Here is a 14,329-nt window from a genome sequence, read left to right on the forward strand (position 1 = left end):
GCAATTGGCATGCTGACAGCAGGAATGTCAACCAGAACTGTTGCTCATGTATTGAATGTTCATTTCTCTACCATAAGCCGTCTCCAAAGGCGTTTCAGAGAATTTGGCAGTACATCCAACCAGCCTCACAACCGCAGACCACGTGTAACCACACCAGCCCAGGACCTCCACATCCAGCATGTTCATCTCCAAGATCATCTGAGACCAGCCACTCGGACAGCTGCTGAAACAATCGGTTTGCATAACCAAAGAATTTCTGCACAAACTGTCAGAAACCGTCTCAGGGAAGCTCATCTGCATGCTCGTCGTCTTCATCGGGGTCTCGACCTGACTCCAGTTTGTCGTCGTAACCGACCTGAGTGGGCAAATGCTCACATTTGCTGGCGTTTGGCACGTTGGAGAGGTGTTCTCTTCACGGATGATGTGAAGGAGATGTGTTGCACTGCATGAGGCAAATGGTGGTCACACCAGATACTGACTGGTATCCCCCCCAATAAAACAAAACTGCACCTTTCAGAGTGGCCTTTTATTGTGGGCAGTCTAAGGCACACCTGTGCACTAATCATGGTGTCTAATCAGCATCTTGATATGGCACACCTGTGAGGTGGGATGGATTATCTCAGCAAAGGAGAAGTGCTCACTATGACAGATTTAGACTGGTTTCTGAACAATATTTGAGGGAAATGGTGATATTGTGTATGTGGAAAAAATTTAGATCTTTGAGTTCATCTCATGCAAAATGGGAACAAAACCAAAAGTGTTGCATTTATATTTTTGTTGAGTTGGATAGTTTTCTAACAGACCTTGTAGACTTTACAGGTTTTCTATGTCAACAACATTTGAAATCGGTCACTGGATCCTTGATCTCTGGACATAAATAAAAATAAATAAAATCTGTAGTTCTTGTCCAAAGCATTTCCTTTCAGACATTGTGGCATGAATGTCTCTCCATACCTCTGAGCTGAGCTCAGTCATCTGCTGCACGTCAGCGCAGGATGTCTCATTTTGGGAGGAAAAAACATTTTGATTGCAGTCTGTTTGTGTTACAACGTTTGGAAAGAGGTGTCATTTGATTTAAACGGTGTTTCACTTTGAAGTTATTAATTACGACTGGATTCTATTGTTCTAACTTGACTCGTCAGAGAGCCGTGCAGTGTTTGGAGCTGTGTGAACAGAACGGAGGACGATTCTCGTTTCTTTCTCGCAACAAGACAGGAGTCCCAGTTAGTGACTTTAGTCTGCACAAAAGTGACTCACGATTGACACATTCAGGGATGAAAGTGGTGAAAAACAAAAAAAGCTGAAACCCAAAATTATCCCCAACACCACCTGCATGAAAATGTTTGAATTCTAGAAGCTCTGAAATGCAATCTGGGACTATTCCAGACAATAAACTGGAGTGAGTGCAGCATCCATTTAGTGAGAAACAAAAAAAACAACTTTCCTTATTCAAATTCATTCCAGTAGTATTCTGCTCTTACTAGGATGCAGCAGTTTTCCAGTTTGGCAGATAGTTCTGGAGGAAAACACTGAAGAAATTAACACATTAAAAATATGGTTTGACTGAAACAAACTGTCATTAAACTTAAGACAGGGATGAAGTGGAGGTGGAAGAGTCACTAGGTGTTCACAGGAAACATTTATTTATGTATGTATTTATGTTCATTGCTAGTTGATTTTATATTTTCTGTTGTGTTTTTAATCAGGTTCTTTTTGTCTCTTTCTCTAAAATTGTATCATAGCATTATCAGTTATTACTATTGTTGTTGTTGCTGTTATTATTATTATTGTTAATATAAACAAAAATAAATTTAAAAAATATTACAATTTGTAATACATTTGACTCTTATGACAACAAACGCTGAGCCATTAATTATTATGCAGAAAACAAATGCACACAAATGTGCTGAGATGCGAACAGCTTAATGCTAACTTTAACACTGAACGCGCCATAGACATGCTAACGTGTTAGCTTCGGTCCCGTTTTTAAACTATAAAATACATCTGTCAACTGTTTCAGAAGACCATAACAGGTCAGTTCAACATAAAAAGGTAATTATTACTCACAGACATATGCTCTTTAGGGTTTTAGCGGGAAAAATTAAGATAAAGTGAAATAAAACAAAGAACCACAAAGCAGCGGGTCAGATCAATACTTCATTGCCTCAAGCTTCAAAGAAGAGCCGTGCTGCAGAAACGGTTGATTACAGACCCTGCAGGGTCATCTGAGAAATGATCATTTTCCCGACAAACACCCTCAAAAACAACGGCAACTCTGAAGGATCGATAAGGGAATCCATCCATCCATCCATTTTCTTCCGCTTTATCCGGAGTCGGGTCGTGGGGGCAGCAGCTCAAGCAAAGCCACCCAGACCTCCCGATCCACACACACCTCCCCCAGCTCCTCCGGGGGAACCCCAAGGCGTTCCCAAGCCAGCCAAGAGATGTAGTCCCTCCAGCGTGTCCTGGGTCTTCCCCGGGGCTTCCTCCCAGTGGGACGTGCCCGGAACACCTCTCCAGCGAGGCGTCCAGGGGGCATCCGGAAAAGATGCCCGAGCCACCTCAACTGACTCCTTTCGACGTGGAGGAGCAGCGGCTCGACTCCGAGCTCCTCCCGAGTGACCGAGCTCCTCACCCTATCTCTAAGGGAGCACCCAGCCACCCTGCGGAGGAAACTCATCTCGGCCGCTTGTACTCGTGATCTCGTTCTTTCGGTCATGAGCCAAATCTCATGACCATAGGTGAGGATCGGAACGTAGATCGATCTGTAAATCGAGAGCTTTGCCCCCCCCTACTCAACTCTCTCTTCACCACGACAGTCCGATACAGTGACCGCATCACTGCAGATGCTGCACCGATCCGTCTATCGATCTCACGCTCCATCCGTCCCTCACTCGTGAACAAGACCCCGAGATACATAAACTCCTCCACTTGAGGCAAGGACACTCCACCGACCTGAAGAGGGCAAAGCACCTTTTTCCGGTCGAGAACCATGGCCTCGGATTTGGAGGTGCTGATTTTCATCCCGGACACTTCACACTCAGCTGCAAACCGCCCCAGTGCACGCTGAAGGTCCTGATTTGATGAAGCCAACAGAACCACATCGTCAGCAAACAGCAGAGATGAGATTCTGTGGTTCCCAAACCAGACCCCCTCTACACCCTGGCTGCGCCGAGAAATTCTGTCCATAAAAATAATGAACAGAACCGGTGACAAAGGGCAGCCCTGGCGGAGGCCAACGTGCACTGGAAACAGGTTTGACTTACTACCGGCAATGCGAACCAAGCTCCTGCTGCGGTCGTACAGGGACCGGATAGCCCTTAGCAAAGGACCATGGACCCCGTACTCCCGGAGCACTCCCCACAGGGTGCGCCGAGGGACATGGTCGAATGCCTTCTCCAGATCCACAAAACATGTGGACTGGTTGGGCAAACTCCCATGAACCCTCGAGCACCCGATGGAGCGTGTAGAGCTGGTCCAGTGTGCCGCGACCAGGACGAAAACCACACTGCTCCTCCTGAATCCGAGGTTCAACCATCGGTCGAATTCTCCTCTCCAGTACTCTGGAATAGACCTTACCGGGGAGGCTAAGGGAATCGTTAAGCAAAAAGACTATTGTTGTCAGTGGACCGAATCATTTCTTAATGATACCCAAAAAGAACCGGTTCTCGATACCCAACCCTCGCGCACACTCATCTCGTTTCACCAAAGAAGTTCACTTCGGTACAGTGGCAGAGGGAACACAGCCGAAACTACCACTTCCACCGTTACGTTTAACGTCTTACCCCAACAGAAAGCCAAGGAAAAGAAAGCCCAAGACAGAAAAGGCTGCTATGAAAAAGGCTCAGGATGAAGCAAGAGGTCAGACGAGGGTCAACATCAGTGCAGCATTTTCACGGTGGAAACAACTGAGGGATCTGAAGGGCCTGAAAAGTGACACAGCAGTTACTCTCTTTCTGCTGGACAGGTAATTACTTCTACTTCGGGGGGATTTGTTATTTTCATTTAAGATTTGCCAACTTGGCTACTTTTGTAGCGCGTATTAGCCTTCTGTGGGGGCGTGGCTTTGGACGGAGCACTGACAGGGTAGGGGGTGGAACCTAGAGGAGGTGCTACTTTCAAATCTTCCTTGCTCTCTTGCTCGCTCTCCAGGACCAATTCTAGCTTTAAAGATGTTCAACTTTTTCCTCACAGCAACACATAAAATGGACATTTTGACCTTCAGGAGGAGAAAAGACAGATGGCATCAGATTCCCCTGGCTTGAATCTGGCAATTTCAAGTACTGTCCCTATATTTTCTTCTACTGTTTTTTCCATTCATTTCATTTGTTTTATTCTTTTTCCATGGTAATGAATTAAAGAAAAAGAAAATTGCACTTTACAGAGTACAAAACACTCCATGTAAACAGGAGTAGGATGAAGAAAACATCTTATTATCTCCTACCCCATTCTTGTTTCAACACAAGTTTAGACGGCCTCACCTTTGTGTTCCATTATAAGAACACATAACAATGAGCATTTTTTCCTTTTTCTTTTTTAGCTGTATTCATTTGAATTTTCATACAATTTTAATATTTTCTGTTTATACAGGCATTTAAATAGAAAGACATTTGAACAACATTTTAAATGATTTTCCATAGAGTTCCACTGTTTCACACCTGCCACTGAAACACACATTTGCTTCAGTGTAGATGAAGCAAAAGGGGTTTTTAAAATCATACCTTCTTCGGCTTGTCTCACTATTTACAGTGAAAAGTGTTTGCAGACTACGTGATAACAGAAAAAGTTTGGCTTTATGAGGAACTAATAATGTTTTTAAACCAACCAAGTCCTTCAGTTTTAATAGTTGTGACCTCAGAAACAGTTCTGTTGTATGTGCTGTCGGAGCAGCTCTATTAATTATCCTTTTAGCCCTCTTCTGTAAAATAAATAAAGGCATTACATTAGTGACATATGTATTGCCCCATATCTCCAAACAGTTCGTCGGGTATGGCAAAATCAAAGAACATTAAAGGAGTCTCATCGCCTTGCAACATATACTTGACCTTGCTCAAAACAGCAATATTTTTACAAATTTTCTTTTTTACATCTGCTATGTGCGACTTCCATTTCAAGTTTTCATCAATGAGTACTCCAAGAAATTTAAATTCAGACACTCTCTCAATATCAATGCCATTAAAATTCAGCTTGAAATTATCAGCGCATTTATGATTTGTAAACAGCATATATTTTGTCTTACTCAAATTCAATGATAATTTATTTTTAATAAACCATTTCTGAAGTAATATCATTTCATGTTCAACAGTCTTCTGAATTGTTTTTAAATTATTCCCAGACACAAAGAAATTAGTGTCATCAGCGAAGAGGACAAAACGTAATACCCTAGATACATCACAAAGGTCATTAATATACGAGTATATATTAAAGAGTTTTGGCCCCAATACCGAACCTTGGGGGACCCCACAAGAAATTGTGTTTAATATAGATCTCTGGCCTACATATTCTACATATTGTTTTCTATTTTCTAAATAACTAATAATCCAATACCTCTAATTCCATATGACTGTAGCTTGGCTAACAAAATTTTATGATCAAGAGTATCAAAAGCCTTTTTAAGGTCAATGAAAACTCCTACTGTATGATTTTTATTCTGAAGTTCAGTAGTAATGTCCTCTGTGATTTCATTAATGCCATATCTGTTGAACGGTTGCTTCTGATGCCAAACTGATTGTCATAAATTAATAGATTTTTTTTTAAGCAAAAAGTTCTTCCAAAATTTTGGAAAATTGAGAAAGTAAAGATATTTGCCTATAGTTAGTAAGACTGTGCCTATCACCAGTTTTGAAAAGTGGTCAAATCTTAGCCACCTTCATTTTATCTGGAAATACACCAGTGTTAAAAGACAAATTAAATATAAATTTTAATGGGCTACTAATGCAATGAATTGTCTCTTTGATAATAGAAATATCTAACCCGTCACTATCATATGAATATTTACTTTTTAATGTAGACACAATAGTAGTAATATCATTCTCACTAATTTCACCAAGATAAAAAGATTGCATGACTTTGCTTTCCCCTTTCCAACATTCTTTATTTTGCAAAAGAAAAATTTTAGCTAAATTTGGGCCAACATTAACAAAAAATAAATTAAATTCATCAGCCATTTGTAATGCACTTTTTTCAACATTCTGCTCATTTGTTAAATATGATGGCAAACTAAAGCTCCTTTTAGTACCAATTACATCCTTTAACACTTTCCACATTCCTTTAATATCATTTTTGTTTTTCATTAACAAATTTGTATAATACTCTTTTTTGGATCCCTGATTATAGACGTCAATTTGTTTTTATAGGCCTTATATCGCTTTTCAGCGTTTAATGTCCAATATTTTACAAAGTCTCACAGAGCTATAGCAGTAAATTTATTTTTAAATGTATTCAAATAATTATGTATCTTACCAAAATTAGAATACAAGCTTCTAGAATTAAAATGAATTAACGAAAATGTCCCATCTGTTTCAATATTGGTATTAAATTCTGCTTCTGTATAATATTTACATTCTTGATGTATGTTTTGGTACAAGTTATAATCCGAGTCCAGTTCATTCTCATTGTCATACACACGAGATTCTGAGGTTTCAATATGCGTAAATGTACGTGTAAAGGTATACCCGGACACTGTGGCCACAGCACTTTGAAATTAACTTGTGCTTTCCACTGGCCTCTCCTCGGTGTAATTTCCACATACCTTAATCATCCTGTAACTTGTTCTTCTTATATTTGTCCAAAGAAAGGTGTAAAGTTTCAACACTGGCAGTTATTTCTCCAACAGGAGCTTGTTTGTTCCTGCTGCGAGGGGACTGCCAACCTGCAGCGCACAATGCTAACTCCCAAGCCGGCTCCTTTTTTGGTGCTTCCATCATTACGCCAAATTCTTCGAGACCTTTGGCTGCTTCTTGTGGGTTGTCAAAAGTCAGTCTTTCCATCCTGTAGAAACAGCTTGAGTTTAGCAGGATTCGATCTTTTGTTCCTTCAATTGATTCCTCACATTTCTGTACACTGCGCGCTCCTTGAACACTTCGGTTGTGAAATCCTCATTGAAGTATATCCTTCTGTCATTAACCCAAATATCCTTTAAAGACATGCAGCCTGTAGAACTCGCTGTTTTTCTCTGAAACTGTGGAAATAAACAATGATGGATCTGATGTAGCCCGCACACCCAGTGGAAACACCTGTTGCGCCCTTTCGATGTAAATTTCTTCCCGGATATTCAGCTTGTCACAAATAAGTTTTGCAATAAAGGCTACATTTCCTTCTTCTGCTTTCTCAGGTACAGAGTAGATTCTTAAGTTATTCCGCCTTGAGCAGCTGTCCAGATCATCATATTTCCCTTCAAGGTGCTTATGTTTGTGCATAAAATGAAGAAGCACTTTTGTCAAATCCATATCACGATCCTTGTTGGACGCAATCCTCTTTTTGGCTTCATTCACTCTTGTTTTGAGATCTTCACAATTCTGCTTTATGTCGCTCACCTCTTTTCTTAGTGCAACAAAGTCCTCTACAGTTTCATTTCGAAAGTTTAAGTTCCTTTAATATTTCTGAGGTTTCGTCATTGCAGTCATCCCTTAGCTGCCTGATGTCCAACAACTCGTGGTTTGAGCCTGATTTTGGCATTATTAATGTCTTCTTTTTGCCTTCCTTGATAAGTTAATCTTTCCAAAAAAATATACTTATCATGCATAGAAGTTCACCTGCATTATTTCTATGTTTTACGAATTGTCTGTCATTCGTTATGCTCTGGCACCAGCTCCTTTGGCCATCTTGAAAAAATCCTTTCGAAGCTCTTTTCAGGCCTCATGACACTCACCTGTTTCCAATTAGGTGTTCTTTTTTTTGATGGGTGACAATAAGCCGTCTCCTACCTGGAATCTGTCCAAACGTCAGAAGCAGCCAAAGAAGTATTTCTTCACACTGCACGCACCAGACCATGGTTCAATTTGAGCCAAACCCAAACCACCTCTTTTGGTCAGACCGACTTTTGGTGTTTTGGTTTTGACTGCAGTCCAAGGTGACTGTCACACCTGCTGCTTTGGTTTGGACCAAACTCAAAAGTCAGAATCAGAGCTGTGAAACCAAAGAAATTGTTTGATCACACAAATACTTCAATTACTATCAGGACAACCCGCACAAAACTGATGCCCTTCAGCCTGATGGACACAACGCAGTGACAGCGTTAGTATACAAGTCTGGCGGTTAGCTGGTTCAAAGCTGTGGGCAGCTGGCCCTCAAACCCTGGAGTCAGGTAAGAGGTGCTGCAGGCAGTAAGTGAAGTGTGTCAAGCTGAATGTGCTTCACAATAAGTGTTTTAATGTCAAAGCAGCAGCTATTTAAATTTAATTTATTTTCATTCATATAGTGTCAAATCACAACAAAGTTGCCTCAAGCTGCTTCACACAAGTAAGGTCTAACCCTACTAACCCCCAGAGCAAGAACACAGGCGACAGTGGTAAGAAAAAACTCCCTCTGATGATTTGAGGAAGAAACCTCAAGCAGACCAGACTCAAAGGGGCGACCCTCTGCTTGGGCCATGATACCAGTTACAAGGTTTTTACAAGTTCACAAGTTTTACAAAAGATGAATCTGATGAGAAGTCCAAACAGGCATCCAGTCACGGGCAGGGGTCATCCATCATGACATTCAGTGGGCCTGGTCCCGTGGCAGAGTCTGTTCCACATCCATTTAAGAAATTATGCAGTCATCAAATTCAGCACATGATGTCATCCGTACTACACATAAGGTAAAATTCATCAGCATTAAGCAACAGGAGAGCAGAGAAAATACTAAGTTAATCGCCGGCCACTAAGCTTCACTAACAGACCCAGAATTTAGGTAAAGTTGAGGCCGTGGCACGCTCCGTTTACTAATAAAATGAATTAAAAGAGTAAAAAGCATAAAACAAAACTATACCAGTATGCTAGCCATATGAAAGGGAAAATAAGTGCGTCTTAAGTCTGGACTTGAAAGTCTCCACAGAATCTGACTGTTTTATTGATGCAGGGAGATCATTCCACAGAACAGGGGCACGATAAGAGAAAGCTCTGTGACCTGCAGACTTCTTCTTCACCCTAGGGACACAAAGTAGTCCTGCACCCAGCTACAAAGTAAAAATGCTGTTCAAGCACTAACGAGCATGCTAATGGTAAATGGACTGCATTTACGTAGCACTTTACAATGATGCCTCACATTCACCCACTCACACACACACACACACACACACACACACACACACACACACACACACACACACACACACACACACACACACACACACACACACACACACACACACACACACACACCAATGTCAGGGTGCAGCTGTGCAAGGTGCTCACTACACACCAGCAGCAACTAGGGGATTAAGGACCTTGGCCAAGGGCCCTAATGGGCCTCAGCTGGTGACAACTTTGTCCCAAAGCAGATTCTAACACATTAACAGAATAACGGCTCGTATTTCACAAAAAGCCTCAGGTTGCACAGCATCATGGGTACTTACATCAATCAGCACACCTGCCTCCTTCGCCAGACGCTCGGCAGCGAGGATGGAGGAAGGGGTGGAGCCTGAGACTCTGACCAATAAAGAGCCCACATCCTGAGCCAACACCTGGCCATCCTCTCGAGCCTGGAGACATTTTAAGACACCCAATTTTCAGGTGTTTAACAAAACACAAGAATAGGCTAATAGCTCCGCCCACTCCCAACCTCAGATGCAGAATTTCCTTTTCCTTCAGAGAAAAATGTGTTGTCATCCCCCCGACCTGTGGCCCGGAAAGTGTTGTGGTTCCGGTGGTGTCCGGTGAGCTTTCGCTAGCTCTTGAAAATCAGGGTGAGTGGGTGTAAATCTCACACCACGCTGTACTCATAACCACAGCAGGTGTCCAAGGTGAACAGTCTCTGGCATGTTGCAATAAGGCGGGTCAGGGAAGTCAGCAAGCCAGATCTGTAACTTCGGGATGAGGATTGGCTGTAAAGGCCCGCCCGCTGGAAGGTGCGGGCCCTGCTGGCCCACCTTGCAGGTAGCATCTCCCACCACCGCACAGGGGCAGGCTCTTTGCAAGGCGGTGCCCAGCGCCACACTGGAGGGCGGTCGGGGCCCCGGTGGCGAGGGAAACTGGTATGATGGCTGGCAGCAGCAACTCTGGATGCGAGCAAGGCCCTTCTCGTGGATCTCCACAGTTGCGTTGCCCTCAGCCTCAGCCCCAGATTGCTGAAGGGATGTGCTGTCCAGCTGTGTGGAATTTTACAACAAGTCGTCAACTTGAACCTGAGCCAGATGGTTGTTCCTGAGCGGTGGAAAACCTCTTGTCTGGTCCCTGTGCCCGAGAAGAAGAACCCCAACACACTGAATGACTACAGACCTGTGGCCCTGACATCACACCATATGAAGTCACTTCAGAACTCATCCTGAGGAACCTCCACACAGTCACTGAATCATCACTGGACCTCCTGCAGTTCGTGTACCAGCCCAACAGGGGAGTGCAGGACGCCATCATCTTCATGCTGCACAGAACTCACTCTCAGCTGGAGGAGGCAGGTAGCACTGTGAGAGTCATGTTCTTCAACTTCTCCAGTGCCTTCAACACCATCCGGCCTGACCTGCACAGCAATAAGCTACGGGACAAGAAGGTGGAGGCTCCACTGGTGGCCTGGATTACCAACAACTTCACAGGCTGCCCACGGTGTGTGAGGCTTCAGGACATTACATCAAACACCATCAGGAGCAGCACGGGGCACCACAGGGGACGGTCCTGTCTCCCTTCCTGTTCACACTCTACACCTCAGACTTCAGGTTCTGGTCCAGTCCTGCCACCTGCAGAAGTTCTCAGATGACTCTGTCATTGTGGGCAGTGACCAGGAGGCTGAGTACTGGAGTGTGGTGGACATGTTTGTGGAGTGGTGTGGACTCAACCACCTGCAGTTCACTGTATCTAAGACAAAGGAGCTGGTGGTGGACTTCAGAAGAAGAAAGACCCGTCTGAACCCAGTTATCATTAATGGAACTGAGGTGGACATTGTGGATAACTACAAGTACCTGGGTGTCCACACAGACAACAAACTGGACTGGACTGTAAACACAGATGCTGTATATCAGAAAGGGCAGAGCCGACTGTACTTCCTCAGGAGGGTCAGATCTTTCAATGTCTGCAGAAACATGTTGCAGATGTTTTAGTGTGCTGGGGCAGCATCAACAAACTCAACAAGCTCATCAGGAGAGCCGGCTCTGTCCTGGGGGTGGAACTGGAGTCTGTGGTGGAGGTGTCAGAGAGGACGATTCTGAGGAAACTGCTCAGCATCCTGGACAACACCTCTGACCCCCTGCATGCCACACTGACGCCCTGTCAGAGCACCTTCAGCCACAGACTGAGACCACCGAGGTGCACCACAGAACGCCACAGGAGGTCGTTCCTGCCTGTGGTAATCAGACTGCCTAACTCCTCCCCCTTCTGCAGGATGAATAAACAACAGTGTTATTCAGTTATTCTGAGTTATGTGCAATATTGTTGAACATCTTGTGCAAATATCTTCCAGTCATTTCACATAAATTTGTTGTACTTATTGTAAAAAAAAAAAAAAAAAAAAAAAAAAAAAAAAAAAAAATAGTTCCCCGTTTCAGTACTCAGGCAGAATAATTTCCTTTGGGATAAATAAAGTTCATCTCATCTTAAATGATGCTCACCCGCCGGGCGTCCCGTCCAGTCACGGCCACAATCCGACTGATTCCTTTAGCCAGCTGCTTCTCAGAGACGATGACCAGCTCCTCAACAGCGCCCGTCTGCAGGAGGTGACTGAAAACCACAGAGTTAGATATATGAAAGCTAGTGTCTGGACTCGAGCCCGGCCATGTGCTAACTTGGAGCACGCACTGCCACGCCCGCGGAGGGCAGAAAGCCAGATTTACTGCACAGTTTAATGGTGTAAGTGATACAGCGTAATCATGCTGCTGCCGTGTCTTCAGACTGATTTTACTTGGATTGGATTATGCATTCACTCAGATCCAGAGTGCGCTTCAAGCACTATTTAGTAGCAAGCTGGAAATTTCATGTGAATGAATGAATTTATTCGGCACACACAGATCCACAACAACGTCGTCACTGGGATCTTGGGACAGCAGCATCATGAGCTTTTATTTACACTGCATGATGCACTGTGCTGTGTTTAGCGATGATCAAGTCCACCATTTCTGCCAGGAAGGTAAGAAAGTGAACTCTTTATACTGTAATTTAATTAATAATATTATTTTCATTAAAACGTGAAGCATAAAGAGGTAGGTACAGCACTTATGGTCCCTGGAAGACCATTGTTTTTTGTTTTGATTTTTATGCATCAATTTCAAACAAAACAAAATCCTGAAATAGCTGCACACATAAAATTAAAAAGTAAAAGACCATAAGGGGCTTCTTGTATAATATTTACATATAATAAAAGTAGGGCTGGGCAAGTTAATATGTTATTATCACGTTAACCCATTCATTAATTAATGCTGAAAAAAAATTTTTAATCACCCATCAACACATTATTTTTCTTTATAAGCCCATAATGCAAAAGTCTCGGTGGGGGGACCTAAGCATCCTGAACCCCCGGCTTTTAAAGGTGATTTTTTTCCATCCAATTATGAAAAAAATCCTGTTAACTGCAACTGCATAAACAAAACGCTGTTGTTAAGTGTTTGCAGAACAAACCTTATGGCACTTTCTGTTGTGTGGGCCGCTGAAGAAGAGGTACTGCTGGCCCACCACCACCAGAGGGCGCCCTGCTTGGAGTGCGGGCTCCAAGCACGAGAGGGCGCCAGACCTAGAAGAAGTGACAGCTGTCATTCATCCCCTGCACCAGCTGTCACTCGTTCATCATCATCACCATCATAAAAGCCGGACTGCAACTCCACCTCCTCGCCGAGAAATCGACTACCAGTAACAAGGTAATTTCTCTGCTGACTGACACTGTGTGTGTTTAACCTGAACTTCTATTGCAGCCGTTTTCCTGGAGTGTTTCCTTATCTGGAGGATTGGCGTTTGGTGTGACAGTGACGGCTTCGCCTCACACCCCAACTCAGATAAGTGGTTGACCAGGAGCTGCACGAGTGTGTGTGATTGGAGGTGGAGGTGCTCCCTCCTAACTGTGTTTGGACTGTGAATTACTGAGTGTGCGGACTCACACTCACACATCATATCTCTGCTTTCTGCCAGCAGTACCAGGGTCGACAGCCGAAGACAGAGGCCACCTGGGGACTCGGGACTTGGCGGCTCCGGTGTTCTTCAGACCGTTGGTGGTGGAAGCCGTGTGGGACGCAGCTTCTCTCTCGTCGGGGGTCTTCTATCTTCGAGCCTGCCCACACGTCACCTGGTGTTTATTGACTGTGCAAATTACTGTACATTTCGTTGTGTATTATCACAACATTAAATTGTTACCTTTTGGCTTACTCATTGTCCGTTCATTTGCGCCCCCTGTTGTGGGTCCGTGCTACGACACCTTCCCAACAGGATTTCTCGGCCATCGCCATGGATTCCGAGGGGCGTCAACCCGAGCTTGAACGGCCAATGGAAGAGCCAGGAGCGCAGGCGTCAGCGGGAGGCGTGTTGAGTGAGCTGCAGCAGATCTTAACCGCCTTCACGGCTCGGTTAGATTTAGTGACCGAGCAGAATGTCCTCCTTAATCGGAGGGTGGAGGCTCTCACCGCCAGGGTGGAAGCACGCGATCAGGGCGCTGCTGCAGCCACTCCTCTGGCTGGTCCTGGGCCTGTATCAGACGTTCCACTGGTCGTTCAACGAACCCCCCCACCATCCCCTGAAGCATACATAAGCCCTCCGGAACCGTACGGGGGCTGTGTTGAGACGTGCGCAGACTTCCTCATGCAGTGTTCGCTCGTCTTTTCACAGCGCCCTGTCATGTACGCGTCAGACGCCAGCCGGGTGGCTTATGTTATTAATCTGCTTTGAGGAGAGGCACGCGCCTGGGCTACGGCGCTTTGGGAGCAGAATTCACGGCTCCTAACGTCTTATACTGGGTTTGTACGGGAGTTCAAACAAGTGTTTGACCATCCCAACAGAGGCAAGACCGCTTCAAACGTGCTGCTGTCTATGAGACAGGGGCGCCGTAGTGCAGCCGAGTATGCAGTCGACTTCCGCATCGCGGCAGCGAGGTCCGGCTGGAATAACGTTGCGCTCCGCGCCGCCTTTGTAAATGGACTGTCCTCGGTCCTTAAGGAGCACCTACTGGCTAACGAGGAACCGCGGGATTTTGACGGGCTTGTCGATTTAGTTATACGCTTAGA

At 44.5% G+C, this 14,329-nt stretch overlaps 1 protein-coding gene across 1 annotated transcript in view; it reads right to left on the reverse strand.

Annotated features, from left to right (window-relative positions):
* aars2 (alanyl-tRNA synthetase 2, mitochondrial (putative)) overlaps positions 1-14,329 on the reverse strand; it is a 79,261-nt gene that overhangs the window by 15,774 nt on the left and 49,158 nt on the right. Inside the window, exons 17-18 of the mRNA XM_034188431.1 lie at positions 11,738-11,846; positions 9,557-9,682 (exon numbers count right to left, since the gene is read on the reverse strand). Coding sequence (XP_034044322.1) covers positions 9,557-9,682; positions 11,738-11,846 — 235 coding nt within the window. The remainder of the gene's footprint in view (positions 1-9,556; positions 9,683-11,737; positions 11,847-14,329) is intronic.

This window comes from Thalassophryne amazonica, chromosome 15, assembly GCF_902500255.1.
Source record: "Thalassophryne amazonica chromosome 15, fThaAma1.1, whole genome shotgun sequence".
Lineage (NCBI taxonomy): Eukaryota > Metazoa > Chordata > Actinopteri > Batrachoidiformes > Batrachoididae > Thalassophryne > Thalassophryne amazonica.